The sequence below is a fragment of the Habropoda laboriosa genome, unplaced genomic scaffold (assembly GCF_001263275.1).
Source record: "Habropoda laboriosa isolate 0110345459 unplaced genomic scaffold, ASM126327v1 scaffold17, whole genome shotgun sequence".
Taxonomy (NCBI): Eukaryota; Metazoa; Arthropoda; class Insecta; order Hymenoptera; family Apidae; genus Habropoda; species Habropoda laboriosa.
This window is the reverse complement of record NW_017100125.1, coordinates 252,058-274,531: the sequence shown is the minus strand read 5'-3', so window position 1 is coordinate 274,531 and position 22,474 is coordinate 252,058. Positions and strand designations below refer to the sequence as shown.

Genomic DNA, 22,474 nt, shown 5'->3' with positions numbered 1-22,474 from the left:
AAATCATTTTAACATCTGTTTTAGAAAGCAGACTAAAATGTTCATTTTATAGTACAATAATTTATAATTTTCTGAAAAAATTGTATACGTTCAAATAAGTAACATATAAATCATTAGAACTCGTACTATACAATGTAAGTATCTGCTTATTCGTTGTTTAAAAATTACAATAATCTGAGCTACGCAAAGGGCTTCAAGTTAGATCCTCTGCAATTTCTCAAATGTAAGATATACCATTTTCCAAATATCACGTTCATTAATACCTCATTTATCACATTCATTATTATCATGGGAGAAAAGGAAATTATGAAACAATATAAATTGGAAGTAATGATCATTAAAACTGTCTTATGATAATAACAAAACAGGTATGATAGTGTCGCTTTTTAGAAAAAGGATGAAATGTGATAGTGAAAACACATCGCAATCAAAACATCTTGCGCAGTACATTGTATTAGGTGTTAGCTTATTCTTAATTTATCCAAAGTTTCCTCTTTTCACAGACTTTTCGACAACACTATCATACATTTCTCATGGTTAACGCTGGAAAAAAATGCGTAATAGATGCACGTACACTGCTATTCAAAAGTTAGGAATTAGTCAACGTTTCAGCAGAGATAATGTTAATGCTACTTCCCACGTTCTCCTGCTGTAAGGAAGGTCGGATGGGCGTTAAATGTATTATTGGACGAATGAGTGTTAACTTTCATCGCTTATTGTTAATTGGTTAAATTAACATTAAATGTAAGTCGAATATGGCGAACTTGGTCGTCCTGATATCGTATTGTTATGCCGCGGCAACGAAAGGAGTCTCGAAGAACGTTTTCTTGGTGTGTAGTTTTATTAATATCTTACAGGAAGCACGTACAGAGAACGTTTTCAATATGACGTGCGCGGGACGAGGTGAGAACAACTATTGGCCAAAATGTGCGGGGACGCTGTCTTTTAGGCCTTCGTTTTCCCTGGAGTTTGACCCTATCGATGAAGAAGCCGTTCGAGCTTCGAATGGCCGAAGGATCCTCCTGGTGCGTCAGGATAGTGACTAATTCTATAAGTGTCACTATCCTAACAGTATGTTGTGTTGTGTACTTGTACCATTATTATTTTTCTTCAGAAATCTAGACGTCTACTATTGATTTAAAGCACTTCTATTGGGAGTGAACGGTGACGTGATGGGCAAATTAGCTTACTTCTCACCCCTAGACAAATCTTTCTGGTCTCCGGACCTACCGCCCACCGCGGTAAGACCGCATCTCAATTTGGCTGACATTAAGATAACTTGTAGTAAAGAACTTGCAATAACTTGTAAATCTACCAATGTTACACCAAACCCATTATTTTTCTCCAGTTTTAGTATACAGGGTGGCTCACCCAACGTGACCACCTAAATTACTTTCATTATTAGTAAACCACTCCAAATTGTTTTGATCATAGAGGTTACGGTTTCAAAGGATCTCTAAAGTAGTGACCCTAGATTTTTTCTATGTCCTTTTCTAAATAAGTTTTCAAGGTCATATTTAATGTCTTTATATATAAATTTCATATATTAAAAAATGTATTATAGTATGGTCGTTGAATTCGTCTCAATGCTTGCTAGCTAATAGGCAAAAAAAAAAAAAAACTATAGGGTTATAGATAAAAAAATTGAACATGGCCTTGAAAATTTACTCTAAAAGAGTTTGAACTGTGAGGAGGGACGCCAGGACTCGACGCAACACACCCTCGCGGAATGTCCCGCCATGGTCCAGCCTAGTCAGGGCCATGGTGGCGAGCGAGAGGTCCTGGGAGGCGGCGGCCTCCTTCTGTGAGCAGGTCATGCTGCAGAAGGAGGCCGCCGAGAGAGAGAGGGGGAGGACAGCGGTCATCCCTCCAGGAGGACGAATCGGGGGGCGAGGAGGCGAGACCCCCACCCTCTCGACTAGATGCACATGGGGCCGCGGGGCCAGGCCCCTCCCCCAGGCGGCTCCCCAGAGAAGGGGCGGCACCAGGCGTGGTCCCCCGGCGCCGCCGAGCCTACGGGCGGAGCTACAGGGAAGGGGCGGTAGTGTAACCGCCTCCTCCCTCGAGATCGGGGAGCAAGCCGTGGCGCGGGGAGGGCTGCGGAAGTCATACAAAGTTCCCGCGGCCCTCCCCAGCGCGCCCGACGAGGATCACCGCGGGAATTTTAGTGGGTAGGAATCCCACACTATCCCACCTCCCTTCCCCAGGGGAGACAGGGTGTCTTTGGTAGATTTCCCCCACGTAAAAAAAAAAAAAACGATCCTTTGAAATCGTATCATCTGTAACAAAAAAAGTTTTAATCGGTCCACTAATAACGAAAACAATTGAGGTGGTCACGTTAGGTGGTCCACCCTGTATACAGTACATCCGGTTTATCTTAGAACACAGAAGTACATATTTCTAAAATCACGAATGATGCCAAAAAATAATTCAGATGGTAATTGTAGGATATCGATGGCGACATATTGTTCTGGAACTTTTTTGATCTTGCAATGACTTTGAAAAGCCCTGTAAAGGGTTCATGTTTTTAAATGGAAATGTATATTTTTGATTATATATTCTTGCAGCTGACATCGTGTCGTTTTCAAATCACTGCATACATGTCGCTTTTGCGAAAATTATTATCGAGATATTAGCTTCCAAGTTTTACATGTCGCCGGTATTAGCGTTAACTGTTGTACACAGATAAATATAAAAACTTCGACGGTAGATACTCTTGTGTAATATAAAAGAAAAGTTAAACCGTCTCTGCTAAAACATGGATTTATCCCTATCTTTTGAGCAGCAGTGTATATTCAAAGTTAACTGTAAGATCACTTCAATCCAAAGGAATAAAAATATTTTACGTATGAATCGAAATATGAAAGCAATGACAACGTAATTGGTGCACATAGAATATTTTGAATATGTGCAATTACATTTATCGAGGTGCATCAGGGTTTAAAAATTGTACGTTAGATAAATCGAACCTCAGTTCTGTAATGGCACCCGCATTTTCGAACCATGGTAAATTTGGATCCGGTATAGATCCTGGCTGAAGTCCGTGATTCTCGACTTTGGACGGTTCTCCAACGCTTCCTGGACTCCTCTCCAACCAGACTGAACTAATCACCGCGCCCGTGGACGAGTTCAGCGCGATCACCCTTGTTCCTACTGCATCGTTCACCGACATCAGCAGAGACTTTGCTAATACATCTAAAAGTACTGTGTAACATTCCAATGAATTGTCATTTATTCGAATGGTTATATGTAGATATATAATTAAATGGTAAATGCTAATTCATTTCTATTCGCCTATTAACTGACACATATTTTGCTTTAAGACACTCGTGATTGAATATTATTAACTGGCAACAGAGAAATTGACTCATTTTGCCCATAACGGTTGTAGCTATTGTACATAGCAGGTGTGGCCAGCTACACTACCTTTGGAAGCCACATTTCAGGTTGCCGAGAAGCTGTTAGGTCGTTCTGGAAAGTTCTGTCGGAGATTTCGTCGTCTGAATTCGAATAATCGTAACTTTGCCGGGGCGCGTTTATATTTTTGGAGGCTCTAGGCCAAGGGTGGCCAGCTACACTACCTTTGGAAGCCATATTTCAGGAAGGAATATTTGAAAGAGCCATCTATTTATTTTTGATAACGAAACAAACAATGAGAAACTGAAAAATCAGTTCAATTTTTTAAACTTTACCCACAGATCAGTTTTATTTGCACAAGAGACGCACCACTCGCCTGTGAGAGCCGCGCTATGGCCACCCCTGCTATAGGGTAGTCCACGCAATTGTTTCAGGTTATAACTCTGTTATCACTACAGTTACAGAAAAATGTCGAAGGAGAAAGATAAATGGTTCAAAAAGTACTAGGTATACCCCTAGGACCATGTTTTTTATAGAAGTGCATGTGCAATCAACAGTTGCATTATATTTTTATGTGGAAATGTGTACTCTTTTTACATTGATAGATTTCTCTCATCATTCTACGTGAAAAAGTATTGGAACACAATGGACATCGATTTAGAATTTTCTTGACTGTAACAGTTCACTTTGAACATCGATTCAGAATTTAGAACATTAGTCGATACATTCTATCTCCCTGTACCGTGGTACCTATTTCTTAATAAATTTTTTTGATTTATGCAAGTAGTTAGTTGCATTTACAAAGATTACTCGTTGTCCTTTTGCTTACAAACATGGAAAAATGGCTTCAATCCAAATAATGTATAGGTACAGTACTCGTTTCGAAAATATCCGTAGTTTCCAATTACAGTAACCGTTCTAAGAGTCTTAAATATAATGCATGCTGAAACAGAACGTATATTTTTAGATTATGACGTTCGTCTTTGTTTTTCGCGATATTTTTGGTAAATGTGACAGATACACTCTTGTGTGATACATTATAATTGCACACGTTTTACGAAGATATTTCAGAGGATTCGTTAAATGTCGGAGTTAGTAGTCGAAATAAGTCGTCAAGGAGGATTCTGCATGTTCTTTAGGGTCTTAGACCGGGGTAAAAATCATAAGGTAATTAGATAACACCATAAAGGTAATTACTAATTGCTAATTAGATATCACAAATGTTATTGGTATAACTTAAGGTATAAATTAGATAACACAAAATCGAAACAGAAAATTCGTTATATCTCATAAACGAAAACAGATAGAACATATATGTATTTATAGGAACTTTTTTCATTGTTTTTAAGTGTACAATCAGCTCCCGAAGTGGGAAGTAACATGTTCTATTACACCCTGTATAATAAACAGTTGCCACTCCTTTATAACATAGTTTGTTAATATCTTTCTTAAATTTCTCACAATTTTTCGAATTTTTTGCTTCAATTCATACCATAATGTTCAAAGTAGACTCGTTGTCAGCTCATCGGATTACGCAAGTGCTTATATGTTATACATACGTATAATTATGCAGTACATTTAAGCTGTGTTTCTTTAGGATGTTATCATGCCGAAACTTAAATATTTCTCTAATCTCTATACTAAATTCCCGTATGGGATTGCTAGTCCCTCGACGAGTGCCTCCCCAAATGGTGGATTGGGAAATACTCGTCATGCTTGCATGGAGGGTACTTGTGAAAGAAAATAGCGTGATTTAAAACTAGCAATTAGAGGAATGATGAACAAAGAAGTATCACGTAAGTTTGCGAGACAAGGGTTTCGGAACCCCAGAACCGGTCCGAATAGAAGGTTAGTGAGTGGATTTTCACGGGTCGTCAACTAGTCACCGCTCTGCACCCATGGTAGGGTTCCAAGCCAAGGTGTCAGATACTGCTACTGGACTCAGAGATGAAGGTTAGGACACTCATAATTCTTTCCAGCAGCAAGAGGACCATGAGATCTCCCATCAGAGTTGCAAGCTACTCTTTAGTAAACATGGCAGACAAGACAGCCAAAGAGGTTCTTCCACAGAATAATCAGATTTTCACTTAAGAGAATCAGTTAGAAACATAAAATGAGACCAAACTATGGTATGCATGGCAATAAACTTTTGTAACCATTAACACCTTACAAGAGAACATACACCAGTTAACGAGAAAGGTACAAAACCTTGAATCATTAATGACTGTGTAGCGATCAGCTACAATACCCGGGGAAATAACATTTGGCGTGCAGACGACCAGCACGGTTTATGACGTGCGCGCTTGAAAAGCTATTTTTGAGGAAACCTGTTAAAGTATTCGAAGTGCCCGCGTGTGGAGACCCACCGAGCGTCAACTGTTTTTCCCCGAAAGCACGCGTACTGGTGCCGTTCCGGTTTCGTCCACTCGTGTACGGGCGTAGCGTTACGCCACGTGTAAACTATATATTGTGTTGTGTTTTTATATCTCTCCTTGATTTCTTTCTGTTCCACCACCTCACATAATTAACAACCCAACAAAACCGTTTTAGTTTATTTAATTTCTAGAAATCCGACAATGCATGTCCGTGTAGAACTTACTTCGACGGCCTCAATAGTAAATTGCCGCGTCATAAACCAAGGGTTTCCGAAAGGTCTGCCGTACGAGGCCCAGAGGCCACGATCGGACAAGTTACGAGTACCTGACCTGGAAGAAATTCCGTTGTGTTGCCAAATCTCCAGTGTAAAGTACACCCCTCCACCAAGTTGCACCGTGGTCCCGGAAAAAGAGCGCCAAGGGCGCAAGGGACACGCAGCGACTTGTAAGAAAATTATCTGATTGACTAACATCGATGCTACGGGTTAGCCAATCAGGAAAACTAACAAAGCGACAAAAGTTAGTTGGAAAAAGGCGAGACGACAGGAGGTCAGTCTAGCGCGAACCTCCAGAGCTAAAATACTAGTATCAATAAAGACTTCACCGGACTACCGTGTTGGTACATTGCTGAACCCAGTAACGTGCATTTTCATTATCCTTTAACTGGCACTAGCAATAAACAGGTAATGGAAAAGAAGGTAGAATATTATACTGACGATGAGGAAGTGGCGAAGAAGACCTAATGAATAGTGAAAAACGCTAGTAAGAATAAAAAAAAATATTATCAGCCACACCAGAAAATTCTCCACAACTACCAATTCATCACAAATATCAAGGAAGACAGTTGAAAAGAAACATCCTACACCACCGCTAATCAATTTTTTCAATACAGTATATTATGAACAACATTTACTTATTAACACGTTCACTGTCGCGCCAGATTTACAGGTTGCTGTCAGGCGGCCACAAGAAAATACATTTTAAGCATAGGATTATAGTATTATGCTTTATAATTTTTTTTTTTTCAATTGATAATGTCTAGCTAGCTATGACGTTCAAAATTTTTAGTTAACAACATTTATTTTATTTTAATTATTCTAAACATTTGAGGCACTCCACTCACTGATGACCACCATGGCCATATCGAGGAAGCAATCTAATGTTAATACTTCATAATATATCGCTTTGGATGAAATACAAAAACAAATTGCTAAGAAATTACATTCAATACCTGTACACATTATCCGTCGAATGTAGAGGGAGAGCCACCGTTTGGTTGCCAGTTGTTTATCACATAGAGTCGGCCTACCTCCAAGTAAAAAAAAAAAATGTAGGGTTGATTCCACAAGTGTCAGTAAAATGTAGAGTCGATAGCAGCAGAAAAGCTGCTAAACAATTAGAATTAAATGTAACGATAGAAATTATTGCAATAATGCGTAATGCAATTGAAAGAATCAAAAGATCAAAAGAAAAAACGCGAATTCATATCTTTCTCGATTCTAGAATATAAGAAAATTTGAATAAAATACGCGACGAGAATTGGGGAGAAGCATAAGTTAAACGCGTAAAAATATTCAATAATAAACGAACTAGGGATGAAGCTATTATTTCAATACGCGATGCACTGACTCTAGTATTTACTAAAATTCAAAAATTCTCGTATAAATTCCGAAAATAGATTATTAATTACGGTAAACTACTGAGACGGTTTAATTAAGGGTGGGCATGGTGCTGCTTTAGTTTGAAATGATTTATAAACACATAATTAACAGAGGAAAAACCGTGAAACGGCAAAACGTCTACATTCTAATTGTTATAACATGTAAACAGAACTTTAAATTTAGTGTAAACAGAAAAAATATATAATACAATTTATTTCACGGTATTGCAACAAATAAACGTTGAATCAATATTTAATTCGTATAAAAACAATTATTTAACGTAATAATTTTACCTTCACTATGGCTATTTTTAATCTACGACCACAGGTCAACCTGATTTCTAATCCTTACGAACTTTAAATTCAGTCTAAACTGAGAAAATATATAATACAATTTATTTCACGGTATTGCAACAAACAAACGTTGAATAGATTCTTAATTCGTATAGAAACATTTATTTAAAATAATAATTTCACCTTCACTATGGCTATTTTAAATTTACGACCAAGGGTCAACCTGATTTTTAATCCTCCGAACTTGATTTCACAACGAGAAAGTAATAAGATCGTTGAAACGTACTTATTTGTCAAAGAAACTTGCAAAAATGTATAAATAATAATATGTAATGTTTTAACAAATTTTTGGAAGTATAAATTAATAATAAAATTGTGAAAATTAATAAATTATACGTTATTATAACATTAATAGAATTATGACTAAACCGAAGTTCGAAGTCGAGTATTTAAAGTCTGATATTACGTGCCTAGCGAGTGCCGGTAATTGTTAAAATTTGTTTAATAATTAGTAATAGAAATTCTAATTGATTCTAATGTATACAAGTGTTACAAGAAGGCTGAGTGTGTACAGGGTGGACATAGACTAGCTAGTAGCCCCCGACCACTCTATTCACATCTCAGAACCTTCAGGTCAAAATACGCCGCGAAGTGTCTAGGGCCCAGTATAAAGGGTAAATGATTTCGCGGGACATCGGCGGGTCCTTATATACCTGCGGTACCCTCTCCCCAAAGTCATTAGCAAAATCGTCGGTTAGGTCAGGCGGGAAATTTTCGCGGGAGATTTTCGCGGGAGATTTCCGATATCGTAACACGGTATAATTTATCAATTTTCACAATTTTATTAAAAATTTATACTTCCGACAATTTGTTATAACATTGCATATAACAATTTATACGTTTTTACAATATTCTTCAATGGAAACATAGGTTTTAGCGTTCTCGTTACTTACTCGTGGTTAAATTAATTTCGTAGGGATTAAAAATCAGGTTGACCTGTGGTCGTAGATTAAAAATAACCATAGTACAGCTAAATTTATCGTGTTAAATAATTCTTCTTACACGAATGAAAAATGTATTCAACGTTTGCTTGTTACAAAATATTTAATTCGTATCAAAACAATTATTTAACGTAATAATTTTAGCTGTACTATGGTTATTTTTAATCTACGACCACAGGTTAACCTGATTTTTAATCCTTAGGAAATTAATTTAACCACAAGTAAATAACGAGAATGCTAAAACCTATGCTTCCATTGAAGAATATTGTAAAAACAATATATTTTCTCAGTTTAGACTGAATTTAAAGTTCGTAAGGATTAGAAATCAGGTTGACCTGTGGTCGTAGATTAAAAATAGCCATAGTGAAGGTAAAATTATTACGTTAAATAATTGTTTTTATACGAATTAAATATTGATTCAACGTTTATTTGTTGCAATACCGTGAAATAAATTGTATTATATATTTTTTCTGTTTACACTAAATTTAAAGTTCTGTTTACATGTTATAACAATTAGAATGTAGACGTTTTGCCGTTTCACGGTTTTTCCTCTGTTAATTATGTGTTTATAAATCATTTCAAACTAAAGCAGCACCATGCCCACCCTTAATTAAACCGTCTCAGTAGTTTACCGTAATTAATAATCTATTTTCGGAATTTATACGAGAATTTTTGAATTTTAGTAAATACTAGAGTCAGTGTCCACCCTGTACACACTCAGCCTTCTTGTAACACTTGTATACATTAGAATCAATTAGAATTTCAATACAATAGACTGAATAACAATTCATTTTAACTAATACCTATTAGAAATTTTCCTTTTAAAACAAATATAAATCATTTTACCAATTACTGGTACTTGCTAGACATTTAATATCAGACTTTAAATATTCTCCTTTCGGTTCTTTTAAATACAATCAAATAATTTCTTCAATTATCGATACTGACTTGGAATACTCCGCTTCGAATAAAATATTTCGAAATTATTTTGAAGGTTTAGGGAAATAAACATTTGAATTTTAGTCATCGTTGTTCTTCAGACTTGTCGAATAGGATATTGAAATGACTTTGAGTGGTTGCTTTTTCGTTAGGGCATAACAATCAATATGTACTTTTCTTCCAGCAATTGAAATTAATTTGAAATTTTTCATATATTTTCTCTGATATTGAATTTATTTTATGACTTGCTATTTTGTTTACTAATAATTTACCATCCAAGGAATTTGCATGAATTGCATGTTAAGTAGTTAGTTGATTTATTATTGTATATTGTGAGCTGATTTGGAACGAGTGCACTATGCCCACCCTAAATTAAACCGTCTCAGTAGTTTACCGTAATTAATAATCTATTTTTGGAATTTATGCGAGAATTTTTGAATTTTAGTAAATACTAGAGTCAGTGCATCGTGTATTGAAATAATAGCTGCGTCCTTAGTTCGTTTATTATTGAATATTTTTACGCGTTTAACTTATGCTTCTCCCCAATTCTCGTCGCGTATTTTATTCAAATTTTCTTATATTCTAGAATCGAAAAAGATATGAATTCGCGTTTTTTCTTTTGATTCTTTCAATTTTTCAATTGCATTACGCATTGTTGCAATAATTTCTATCGTTACATTTAATTCTAATTGCTTAGCAGCTTTTCTGCTGCTATCGACCCTACATTTTACTGACACTGGTGGAATCGACCCTACATTTTTTTTTCTTTACGTGGAATAGCCCGACTCTACGTGATAAACAATTGACAACCAAACGGTGGCTCGCTAAAGCGATATATTATGAAATTAAATTAATCACTCAATAAGTATTAACATTAGATTGTTTCCTCGATATGGCCATGGTGGTCATCAGTGACTGGAGTGCCTCAAATGTTTAGAATAATTAAAATAAAATAAATGTTGTCAACTAAAAATTTTGAACGTCATAGCTAGCTAGACATTATTTTCAATTGAAAAAAAAAAATTATAAAGCATAATACTATAATCCTATGCTTAAAATGTATTTTCTTGTGGCCGCCTGACAGCAACCTGTACCAACATGTTAAAAAAAATTCCAGATGAAAAAAAGTAAAATTAAAGAAATGATATTTTTCTATTATGATTTGTCGAGCCGTGTAATCTCGTAAAGGAAACCGACTGGTGTAGCGTTACACGCTTGACTAACTGCGAGCGAGATAACATGGGCGCCGCAATGACGCAGCCTAGGCGTAGGACCATCTATACTGTCACTTGTTGAATCCAAACTTACTGACTCTTGTAGAGAATTTACTGTATACGGGGTGATTCAGCTAAGTGTGCCTCCTTAATTAATTGTTAATTGTTGGTCATATGAAAAAATAGTCCAAACCAAAGTTTTATGGTATCAAGGGGAGCACGCGATGTAATAATTAGCTTATATCGCTATTTTGCTTTCTTATCAGGATATGAAAATCGCCTTGAGTTTTTTAATGGTAATAGGTAAAATTTGACTATACAGTTGAAAAGAGTATTAAACACTGAGTAAAAAACAACAATAGAAATTATTTGGCCCGCGGGCAGGGGGTTGTCCATATGTGGTATAGAGTATCGAGCATCCATATGTGGTATAGGGAACGATTCAACAATACCATCACAGAGAGTCAAAAAGAGATAATTATACATATAACGTCAGCGATCGCGATGGCAATTGTCAGCTACCTCGTGTGAACCCAAACATTCGACTGCTGGTTTGTGAAAATGCGTGTGTTCGGATTTAGGCCACGACAATACAAAAATTATTTCGTTCGCGCCGTCGTGAGATAACAAAAAATTGCTCACAGCCGGTGCTGCAGCGTAAAAAGCATTTTTAAATTTTAAAAAAGAGCGAATTAGCGTATTTTCTCGCAATTTTCACAACAAAAATAAACAAAACAAACCAATTAAAGTTGTGGCTAGGAAACTGTACCCAATATGCGACCGCCAAGTGATTTTAGAGGATCTGGTAAGCAAATACTTTGAAATCATGGATGTCGTTAATATTATGAAGAGTGTGAGAAAAGGAAATATTATTACTAAGAAACCACTACCACTGGTTATATTAACATTCGATATGTTATCGGACATTAAGAAAATATATGATATGGAGGCAATTCTAGGATTGAAAGTAAAAGTACAGTTACTGCGCAAGAGAACGACTCTTATCTTCCAGTTCAAAAAATGGCAGCCGTTTGCCATACCCAAACCCATTGTAATAAGAAACCGACGTGTGTAAACTGCGCAGTAAAACGTGCCACTATAGAATGTAAAACAAAGAGATTTGAGAAAGCTAAGTGCGTACATTGCGGTGAATCCCATGCAGCAAATTACCAAGGATGTATAGTTGCAAAAGAACCACTAAAGAGAAGAAAACAAATTCTGCACGAGCAAAAAAGAGGCATCCAAAAATCAACTACTGGACAGAAAAATCAGCTGGACAGTTTTTCACGGGACTAAAAAATTCCTCTGCTAAAGGTAAATATTGAAATAGGAATACATATTAGGTATACACTGTACAGGGTGAACGGTCTAACGTGATCACCTTAGATTATTCTGATGTCAGTGGACCGATCGAAATATTTCTTATGTTGCATAATATGGTTCAAAGAGACCTTTATTATTATGAAATAATTATATTATGTTTTTTATCAATCTATTTTCGAAGTTTTCTAGGTCACCTTTCATTTCTTATGAATAAATCTATAAATTGTGTATACCTACATTTTAGCAAACGCCGAGACAAGTTCAGCAAGCATTATAAAATATCTTTTTCTCTATCTGTACTAAATAGAAAACAGTAAAAAATGATATCCTAGTAAAAAATATCCTAACAATAAAAGAATGTGCAGAACAGACTAAGCATTCGTTCATTTGCTGTCTACGTGAGTGTACTGGAGTTGATGGACATCATTTTAAACACACACTGTGAATTTACGTAAATTTGAAACTTAAAATTAGAGACATCGCATGTTATCCAGCGTCGCAAAATCACTTTTTCCTGTACATCTTCCTTCGCATTATAATTCCTTCAGATAAACAAAATAATTTTTATTGCAGGTAGACTCAATGTCCACTAATTCATGGCCAAAAAACCTTGATAACTTCGGGAAAAATGGGTTGATAAAAAATGTAATATAAGTAATCATGTTAAAGGTCTCTTTGAACTATTACTATGTAACAAAAAAAATTTCGACCGGTTCACTTACAATAAAATAATCTAAGGTAATCACCTTAGGCATTTATCTTGTATATGAGTTAACTATTCAGCGATTATATATAAAAGTTTGCCTAATTTACACAATGTGCTTAAATTAAACAAACTTCCTTTGAATATTCTATACTATTTTTCGAAAAACGTATTCATACTACAATCTGACTCATGTTCCAGTTTGTGAAGCTTTGCAAACACGGAATCTTACTACCGTTTAGCTTGGCTAATTACGGACTAAAAACACTTCATTTTCCATTCTTTCATTTCAATTTTTGAAATTGTAACTTGAATATATGTATAGAGTCGGACCTTTTCTCCCAGATTACTTGAATACAAAGTTTTCTTAACAGAGTTAACAATAAAATGTCAAAATTAAAGAACGTGGCACAGTAGTACACACATTATGCTTTTTCTAAAAAGGGAAAGTTATTTTCGTTTTCGTGTAACAAACGTTGTATTTTAACAGTTATAGAAACAAGTCCTTTCCACACTTGTTAAGAATGGTGGCACATTTTTTGTACGTTTAATTTCCTATAATTCTCGACAAATTATAGGGGAGAGTCGTGCAGTACCGACCACTCTAAGTTTTTGTACTATAACTTGGGCTAATGTTGGTAAAAATGAAATTTCAAAAAAGTAATTTGTAGTACAAGGGGTGCTTAATAAAAGGGGACAAATCGTTTTTCTTAAATTTTCTCATAAAGATAAATAATTCGTAGAAATAAAAAAGTTGTAATTTGCAGCGAACGAAAAATTGTCGCACAGTACCGGCCAGCTACTTAGTAGATTTTAAGGTCTAGGTAATAAATAATGTTAGTAAAAATCATTTAAAAATAGAATAGAACTTTTATTTAGGCATCGATATTTTCTCGATCCGTACACTCCACGTGAGCCCAACCATTGCAGCTATGAAAAATAACTTTTGTCGTACGGAACACCAGCGTAAACGTTAAAGTCTTAGAACTCTGGTAATACTGAAGAAAAAAGAATATAGTATTTATTTGGTTTTCCATTAATAGTGCAGTCAACTAACAGTATAAGCGAGATCTAGCTTTGGCCGGTACTGCACGACTCTCCCCTAACTATATTACGGGTTTTAATTCATTTTTACCAAGTATATTTCAAATTGAAGAATTAAATTTGCTACTATAATTTATTCTATTAAAAATTTATGGATTTAAAGGCTCAGATACTCTCACGATAGATCTAACAATGAGTGAACCATTCGAACACTTGGATCTATGTTTATAAACCTAACAATAAATGTATAAATACTGAAAATTCAGGTATCCGTAAATTTGAACAGCAGTAAGAATGTTTATTAGAACGTGCGATAAAAACATAGATATGTAATTTTATTAAAAACTTTGATTCGAAACAAATGATAACTCGGTTAAGAAAAATATTCATAATCGTAGTTATAGGATTCTCGTTTGTAAAGCGTTAAAAATGGGACGTGTTTTCAGAAATGAATAATTTGTTTTAAAATCAATCCGTGTGCATAGTTAGAAAGCCGCACGGGAGTAACAGATGTATCTCGGTAGGATACATATTCTCGTCGCCATTTGAGCCGATGGAATTCGGTTAGGCGATGATATACCCGTTTCCGTACAAATTGGACTGTTGACAATGCGGTTTGCCATCATGCTCGGTTTATTAGGTAAATCGATTTTACGTCTATCTTGTAAATTGCTATGGAACAAATCAAAATTCGATCACGCCAAAAAAGTGTTCCCTTACTTCTGAAACACCGCTTATCACTCTGCGTAAGCAACGAATTAAACGAGAGATGGAAGGAAAAGTGGGAACATACTCGTTACAAATTTCCATACGATAGAAAGCTGTTTATCTGAACCGGGCTTTCTTATAATGTAAAAGGATTTCGTAAACTACACAAGAAATGGAAAAAAGAAAATTATTCTGTCGTTTATTTCAAAGTCGACCTATAATAGACATGAAACTTAGTTCTACTTTGGGTACAATATGTTTGCAACATGAAATATCAGTACTAAATACATGTATGAAGGACTGCGGAGCAAGAGCGCCAAAAAGAATATCAATCTGATTCTTGAACGTCGACAATCTAAGGAATTTTTTTAACGAAAACGCTAGTTCTGAGCCGATCTCGAAGTATAATAGTGCACACATAAGCGTCCGCAGTCGGGACCGAATGTGGGGAGGTGACTTCTGCGAATTTAACTAAACAAAAGAGAGGAGATGTGCTGAGTGGGATACCGATATATCAAGTGTCAGTTGTTCACATTCAGGAGTCGATATCGAATTACTTTGTTTCACTCGGCACGCTCGAACTCCACTCCGATGTCCCATTTCCAAGAATTGCTGGGGATAGCGACGGACGCTTAAGTGTGCAAAAATGTGGACGCTTATGTGTGCACTACTGTACATACTAAGTAGCTCTACGTAAAGTGGTCAGACAAACTCGAGCACGGAGCGATACTCGAGCAATAAGCCACGCCTACTCGAGCACGGAGCGATACTCGAGCAATAAGCCACGCCTACTCGAGCACGGAGCGATACTCGAGCAATAAGCCACGCCTACTCGAGCACGGAGCGATACTCGAGCAATAAGCCACGCCTACTCGAGCACGGAGCGATATTCAAGTAATAAGCCACGCCTACTCGAGCAACAATACGGCGATGGGGCACTATATGAATGTAGTAGTGATCGTACGTGCTGAAAAAAGTAACTGAGGCACTGAACTACGTCTCACAAATGTACCAAACATGCCTACTTATGAGCTACACTAGAGCCGCTGAACTTCTTGCTCACGAGAAAATTTCCCCTCCCGAGGTTCCCCTACTATGCGGTGCGAACATTGATCGTACGTGCTGAAAAAAGTAACTGAGGCACTGAACTACGTCTCACAAATGTACCAAACATACCTACTTATGAGCTACACCGTCCTCCTCCCACCGCGGCGCAACTCGTGCGAGACCATCTCAGTCGCATAGTGGGGGAACCTCGGGAGGGACAATTTGCTTGTGAGCAAGAAGTTAAGCAGCTTTGATCTAGAGGGCTGAATTTAAATACTTCGCGGGAACGAATCGCGTGTCAAACTAAAAGAAGTCGCGGGCCGCGAGTTGCCCATATGTGGTCTACAGCAGAAGCGCTTAACTTCTTGCTCACGAGAAAATTTCCCCTCCCGAGGTTCCCCCACTATGCGGTACGAACACGCAGAATGTGTAACATAAACCAACGGCAGTCGCTGGAGTTGTGGTGGGAGGACTCCTCGCGTCCTCCTCCCACTGCGGCGCAACTCGTGCGAGACCATCTCAGTCGCATAGTGGGGGAACCTCGGGAGGGGAAATTTTCTCGTGAGCAAGAAGTCAAGCGGCTCTTAAGCGACACTCTCTCTACTACCGTTTCTACCCATTCACGACTGCCGACGTCACTTGTTCTTCGCTTTGCTCGTAGCATTGCTTGCGAGCAACGAAGAGCCCTCTTGCTCGTAAAACGTCTGTCTCAGCGGCTCTGTGTCAGTTAGTAGGCGATGAGCCGTGACGTGAGTTATATTAATGTCTGTATGAATTCGCAAATCTGTGATTTTAAATATACTTTTTTGTTTAGTCTAGTCTTCCGACTAACCCACCGATCCCAAAATCCAATATGTAACATTCGTCAAAGTTTTGCTAAAGGCTTCTTTTATACTTTTTATTTCTTCTCTTTGCCATGCGATATATTGTACCACTTCATCCCTAACACAAAACCTATTACAAACCATTTGGTTTATAATATTTATAATATTTGTTACTTGGATAGAATCGTTTTGCCATCGACCAATACTTTGCTTGGTTTAATAGATCATAACATTTATGCTCAATAAAATAGTTCGTTTTTATTAGTTGAACAAATTGAGCTTGTCATTTATTCAATCTGTTAACCCTCAGAAGGCGAATGGTTTTAGGCGGACGCGTAAAATAGGTGTATTTTCTGTATCAAACGTAATCTGAGCCGTCTGACTTGCAAAATGACCCTGCATTCGTCGTACGAGGGTTAATGTTTTTTCTTATCATTGATGAAGAATGAAAAGTGCGATGAAATTAATGAAAGTAACTGTGAAACCTACCAGTTCAACAAATAAGAATACACGTAATATGTTTATTAATTGTTACTTACTACCGTTGCTTTCGTATCTTTTACAGCATTTGTAATTAGTATATACACTACTGGTCAAATGTTTGGAATCACTGTGCGTTGCAAGTTGCACAAAAGTTCCCCAGAAATGTTAGCATTTATAATAATTTTCCAACGAATTTTTTATTATTCAAATCAATCGAAATGAGATGAAGTGCTATTGATCTCCACAACATCAATTGCAAATTAATAAAGAATTAGTAGCAGATTCAATAATAATATAAATTGGCAGGTGATTCCAAACTTTCGGCCGGTAGTGTATGGATAATTTGTACACCAAAATCTTACTCACAATCAACATCCTTTATTACAAACTTTGGTAATAGCTTGTAACTCACCGTTACGTCTTGATACACCAACAGAGCCAAGATTTTGAAGCGTCAGGGCAGTCATGTCAGCTTTTTGACGTGCAGTGTTGTAACGTCGGGGATCGAGTGCTACGGCACCTGGTAAAGACTTAAAACCAGCGGTCGTAGCACAGTCTTCGCCCAATGATCCGGTCGATGCCGCTTCTATCACGTCGAGAGCTTCTTCTATATCCGCCTTAGAAACAGAGTGGTTTATCGATCGTATCAACACAGCCCACGCATTTTAAACATAAATATCGTTTTGCTTTTCACACTTAATGAAATATCAATTTTTGTCATTTAATACTTCGTTATACTATTGAAACAATAAGATTTTCAAAAAAACATACGAGCAATTGTTGCATCCTTGAGATCTTGTTTTGATTATGTATCGTACGATCATTTAATGTTAAACGTTTAAGTTAATCAAGTATTACTATATTTTTGAAAAATATTTTTCATACTACTGCATGATATAAGCTCTAATTAGAAATAAAAGAAGCATCGTTTATTATAAATACATAAAACCGAAGCAGAGGTCAATTCATGAACGATTTGTCGAGTAAATCACGTGACATTTTTACTAAAATTCTTGATGCCAATAATCATGAAAAAGACTATTTTATATTTCAAGTAAGATAATCAAAAGAATCTAGCAAAAGACACTGCAGATTCTGGGAACATATTTGAAGAATAAAATAAGTTCGAATATTTTAGAAAGAGAAATTTTACACTACGCAAATATTTACCCTTTTTGTATCGAGAATCTCGTTGGTGGTGTCTGTAGCGAAAGACGGCACCGAGGTTGAAGTAGCCGTTGTTACGGTGACATACGCCATCATTGTCATCGTTGTTATCGTCGCAGGAAATAGGGCCAAAAGCCAAGATTTGCCCATCCCGCGTTCTGCTCATTTGTACTTTGAAATGAATGCAAGTTAATTTGTTCCTTGTAACCGAATAGAATTAGTTAAAATGATGAGAAATCAAAGCTGAAGGTTACCAATTCAAATATATAAACTATGTGTGTACATGCTCTCGAAAAGAAAAAAAAATGTAACGTTAAATAATGTTACAATACTATAAGCAGATTCTACATATTACATCAATATACTTTTGTATATACTCTGTATATTGTACAGACATCACAAATAGGAAAATAAGAAAAAGTCAAGCAATTTGCATAATTTAGAGCTTTGAGTTAGGAAAATGGGTTAATAGAAGTAACAATAAGTACTACTAAAGCAGAGGCCAATTCTGTTGGCCTCTCAAGGCCACTTTTCCTCCGTCGCTTTTGTACACCGACGAACCCTACCAAGCGAGGCCTACATATGCAATGGTTCAACTGGTCAACGTATAGGCGCACGGGTGTAACTATGTTTGTAATGCGACCTTTGTTTTACTTCTGGAGGCAATATGCTCTCTTCGTCATATGTTATAGAGGTGCACTTTTATCATTTGTCTCATTCTTGGAAATATGTTTTCTTTGTCTTACGAATGAGTCCTTCTCCGTCTATCTTTTTCTTTTTGTCTTTTGTATTCTGATGCAGCAATGAAAATTGCAAACTTATTGTAACATGTCTTATTGTTACTCGGACAAATACTGTTATTATCGTCCAAAATTTATGAATAAATAAATATACGTATCCACATCGTTTATCCACATATGCATATACAAACACGACAAGCAATCATTACACAAGTCAATGGCTGAATAAATAAGCATTTATAAAAAAATGTAAATAAACATTTCGATTTTACAGCCTATCTTTATGAAAGTACGTAGTACCAATGAATTGGTGAGACTCTCCTGATGAAAATGATTCTAAACACGATATAAATTGCATCATTTTTACCAGCAATCAAATGAAATATCTCGGGCAGCGAAAATGCGACCAATTTTAAGAGTGATTTAAATCCGATTACTGTTAAGTCCACTCCGATGTGTGTCGTGTTTGGACTCATTTTCATCGAGGGAGCCTAACCAATCCATTGGTACTATTTTAATAAAGATAGAATGAAAATTATAGAAATTTAAATTTTCGTCATTGAATAGATTCATTGCAGCGCACGTGGTATCCCTGTCAAGTGCCGCATCTTTCTTACGCTGTAACTATTCTCGTGTGGTTTTATGCATGGGCGCGTGTGCATGTATGTAAGTATACATATGTGCTGCAGCATGGCCAGCGTAATTTAAGGGCGAAACGGAGAGATTCTATTTCACGACTGCTACACTACCGAACGATAAGAGTGGAACTGAAAAGCGACGGAGGAGAAGATCGCACGACAAACCAACAGAATTCGCCCCGACTATAGTTTGTTGAAAACTTAAGACGTCATCTGCGTGGGTTATTAGGTCGTAGAACTACTAAATAGCCTAACTTCTTATTTCTACGTAGAAGTTACTTTATACCTTAAAGTCTCTAATAGAGAACTGTTTGGTTTATAAAACAGATGAAAAAATATTAGTCTAATACAATAAAACAGATGTAAACCAATCGGCAAAATATTTGTACTTTGTTGTTATACATTTCAAAGTAAAGCATTTACTTATTAATTATGACAAATTGCAAATAAATGGAAATTGTATAAAATAAAAAATCTTTACTAATTACTTCCTCTCTTTTAAAAAGATGAAATATAAAATTTAAAGACTTTCATCTTACATAAATAAAATATAAATTTTTAACTATTGTAAGTATATAGATTTATTTTGGTTGAAATGAATTGCTATTACTATGTTTATTATATTGTAGTGACTAAAGTTTATTTATTATACATATACATGTAATACATATAGGTATGTCTTTTATAATTTTATAATACCATTCATTATCATGACTGTCTTACTACATTATATAAAATAATAATAATGTGGGAATGGACGTTTCGTGTGAATGTTTGGTTTTTTTAATGGAGCAAGAGAGAATGTGAAGGCGCAAGGATATATGTACTCGTATGGCGTGGAAGACGCTTGTGCGAGTCAGTGAAAGAGTTGTCCATTCTGAGAATCGAACGTTGTAAATAGCATTGTGAGTTACATTGTAAATTAACCAGGGAGTATGTTTAATTAATAAACGTTATCAAAATCACTCCCCTATCTCTAAACCACTGAAGTGGGATTTATCTTCGAATAATCCCTACAATAATATTGTATGGAAGGTTACAAGATTAATATACGTGTAAGTAGTTATTTTGTTAGTATGATCGAGTGCTGCTTCATAAAACATGTTACATGCCACTTCTGATTTTATTGCTGCATTTCCTAAATCTGTATTAACATTGTACGTATTATGTACTAGCTTACAGTCACTAAGTCCTGTATCTTTTCATTTCCATGTTTTAATGGCATATTTAAATTTAACTATGAACGAGTCCATTAATAGCAAAATCACTTCTATTTATTTGGTCAGTATATTTTTTTAATTAATGGTAAGTATTTTTTAAAACAAATAGTCAGTAAAAATGAATATTTTTGTCAATTTGGAAGTAACGTGGTGTAAAAATAATTATTACACGAAGGTTGCTTAACAGAAATATATATTTATTTAAATCAGATAACGCTTAAACTATTTTTAATGTATAAGCGACACGATGCATGTAGAAAGAACGTCTGCGACAAAAAAGCCTCGTGCCTTTTTCGGGGCTCCCTTAAGTAGCCCCCTTTTCCCTGTGAAAGTCCCAGGAAGTGGAGGCGCGGGCCTACATTACCGAGGCAATACTCTTGTCCTCGAGGACGAAGAAACTCGGAGATGTTTGGAAAAACATCTCTCGATTCTTCGCCTCGAGGGCCAAGAGTCGCCAGGCCTAAGTACGTAGGCCCCCCGTGGCGGTCGCCACATCAATATAAATAATTAATTATTACTATTAAATCGCAATTTGTCCGTAAAATTTTGTTTATTTGGTCAATAAAATTAAACTTCTTGGTTAGGTTAGGTTAGGTTAGGTTAGGTTAGAATATTTTATTATATACACTGATAATCCATTTAAAATACCGATACATTATTATGTTTATTAATATTTTAATGAAAATGCTGACAGTTTTTGTATTAATCGATATGATACTGATCACTTATATTACGTACTGATGTTTTATTTAAAATACTGATTAAAAATGTTTTAAAATACTGACCCAATAAATAGCAGCTTAGTTAATAAAATTACCTAGATTACTTACGTACATAAATTTTTATTTTACGCAAAATTCTATATTAGCTAGCAGCAGATTTTAAATAAGTTACGGTTTTGGCGGTGTTCAAGATCAGTGTGAGGATAGTATTGATATTCATAAGTATGTCGTCAGTTTGGACGCCCGGTAAACGTAAAGGGAAGGTAATTTGTTATTACTCGTAATAAACATACAACTGACTAGGTATTATTTGAAAACATTAAAGAAATGTTTTCATGTTGAACCAACCTTTTCTTTTGCATTCAAGTGGTGCCAAGTTTGAGTCCTGGGTCCATGGGGCGCTCATCCACCCCCGTTAATATCTTCGACATTCTTCGTGATGATCTTATAAGTTTGCTCCAATTAGCTGTCACTCTCACTAATTGTTCATCGCGAAGAATCCGTTCTGTTGAATAAAAAGTTATCGTTCATTGACCATTATATTTACTTAAATAAAGAGTCATTGGAGTAAAGTAAAAATGTTTCTTATATTTATTAAAACAGAAGTGACATGCGCTTCGCATTATACATACACTGACTCTCACTAATACTCGGACACTCTTTAAAAATTGGACCTAACGACTTGAGTTTTTTTTTTTGAGAAGTTAGAAGGATTAGTGTACTAAATAACATATACAAAAAATTTTGAAAAAATTGCATATCAATCGTCAGTGGGGATTCCTTGTTCAAACGAGTCCAATTAATACCCTTCGTATACCTGAGTTCAGGTAAATTTACTGTTTCAACAGTACATTCTCAGTGTAGTAGGTGAGCTTAGAATTTTTTCTGCTGTCATACAGTGAACAACGTTTTATTCTGTTCTCGGCAATGTCAAAAATTGTTAAAGAAGGTAGTCGTGCGGGAACATCGAATGGAGCCCTCAGGTTTATGGCCCGATCATGGTAAATTGCGCTAA

General features: G+C 36.0%; 1 protein-coding gene across 1 annotated transcript in view; it reads right to left on the bottom strand.

The window, feature by feature from the left end:
* LOC108571050 (probable G-protein coupled receptor CG31760) overlaps positions 1-22,474 on the bottom strand; it is a 136,555-nt gene that overhangs the window by 31,892 nt on the left and 82,189 nt on the right. Inside the window, exons 2-5 of the mRNA XM_017933401.1 lie at positions 21,808-21,964; positions 18,143-18,310; positions 17,385-17,589; positions 2,970-3,204 (exon numbers count right to left, since the gene is read on the bottom strand). Of these exons, the coding sequence (XP_017788890.1) occupies positions 2,970-3,204; positions 17,385-17,589; positions 18,143-18,289 (587 nt within the window). The 5' untranslated portion in view covers positions 18,290-18,310; positions 21,808-21,964. The remainder of the gene's footprint in view (positions 1-2,969; positions 3,205-17,384; positions 17,590-18,142; positions 18,311-21,807; positions 21,965-22,474) is intronic.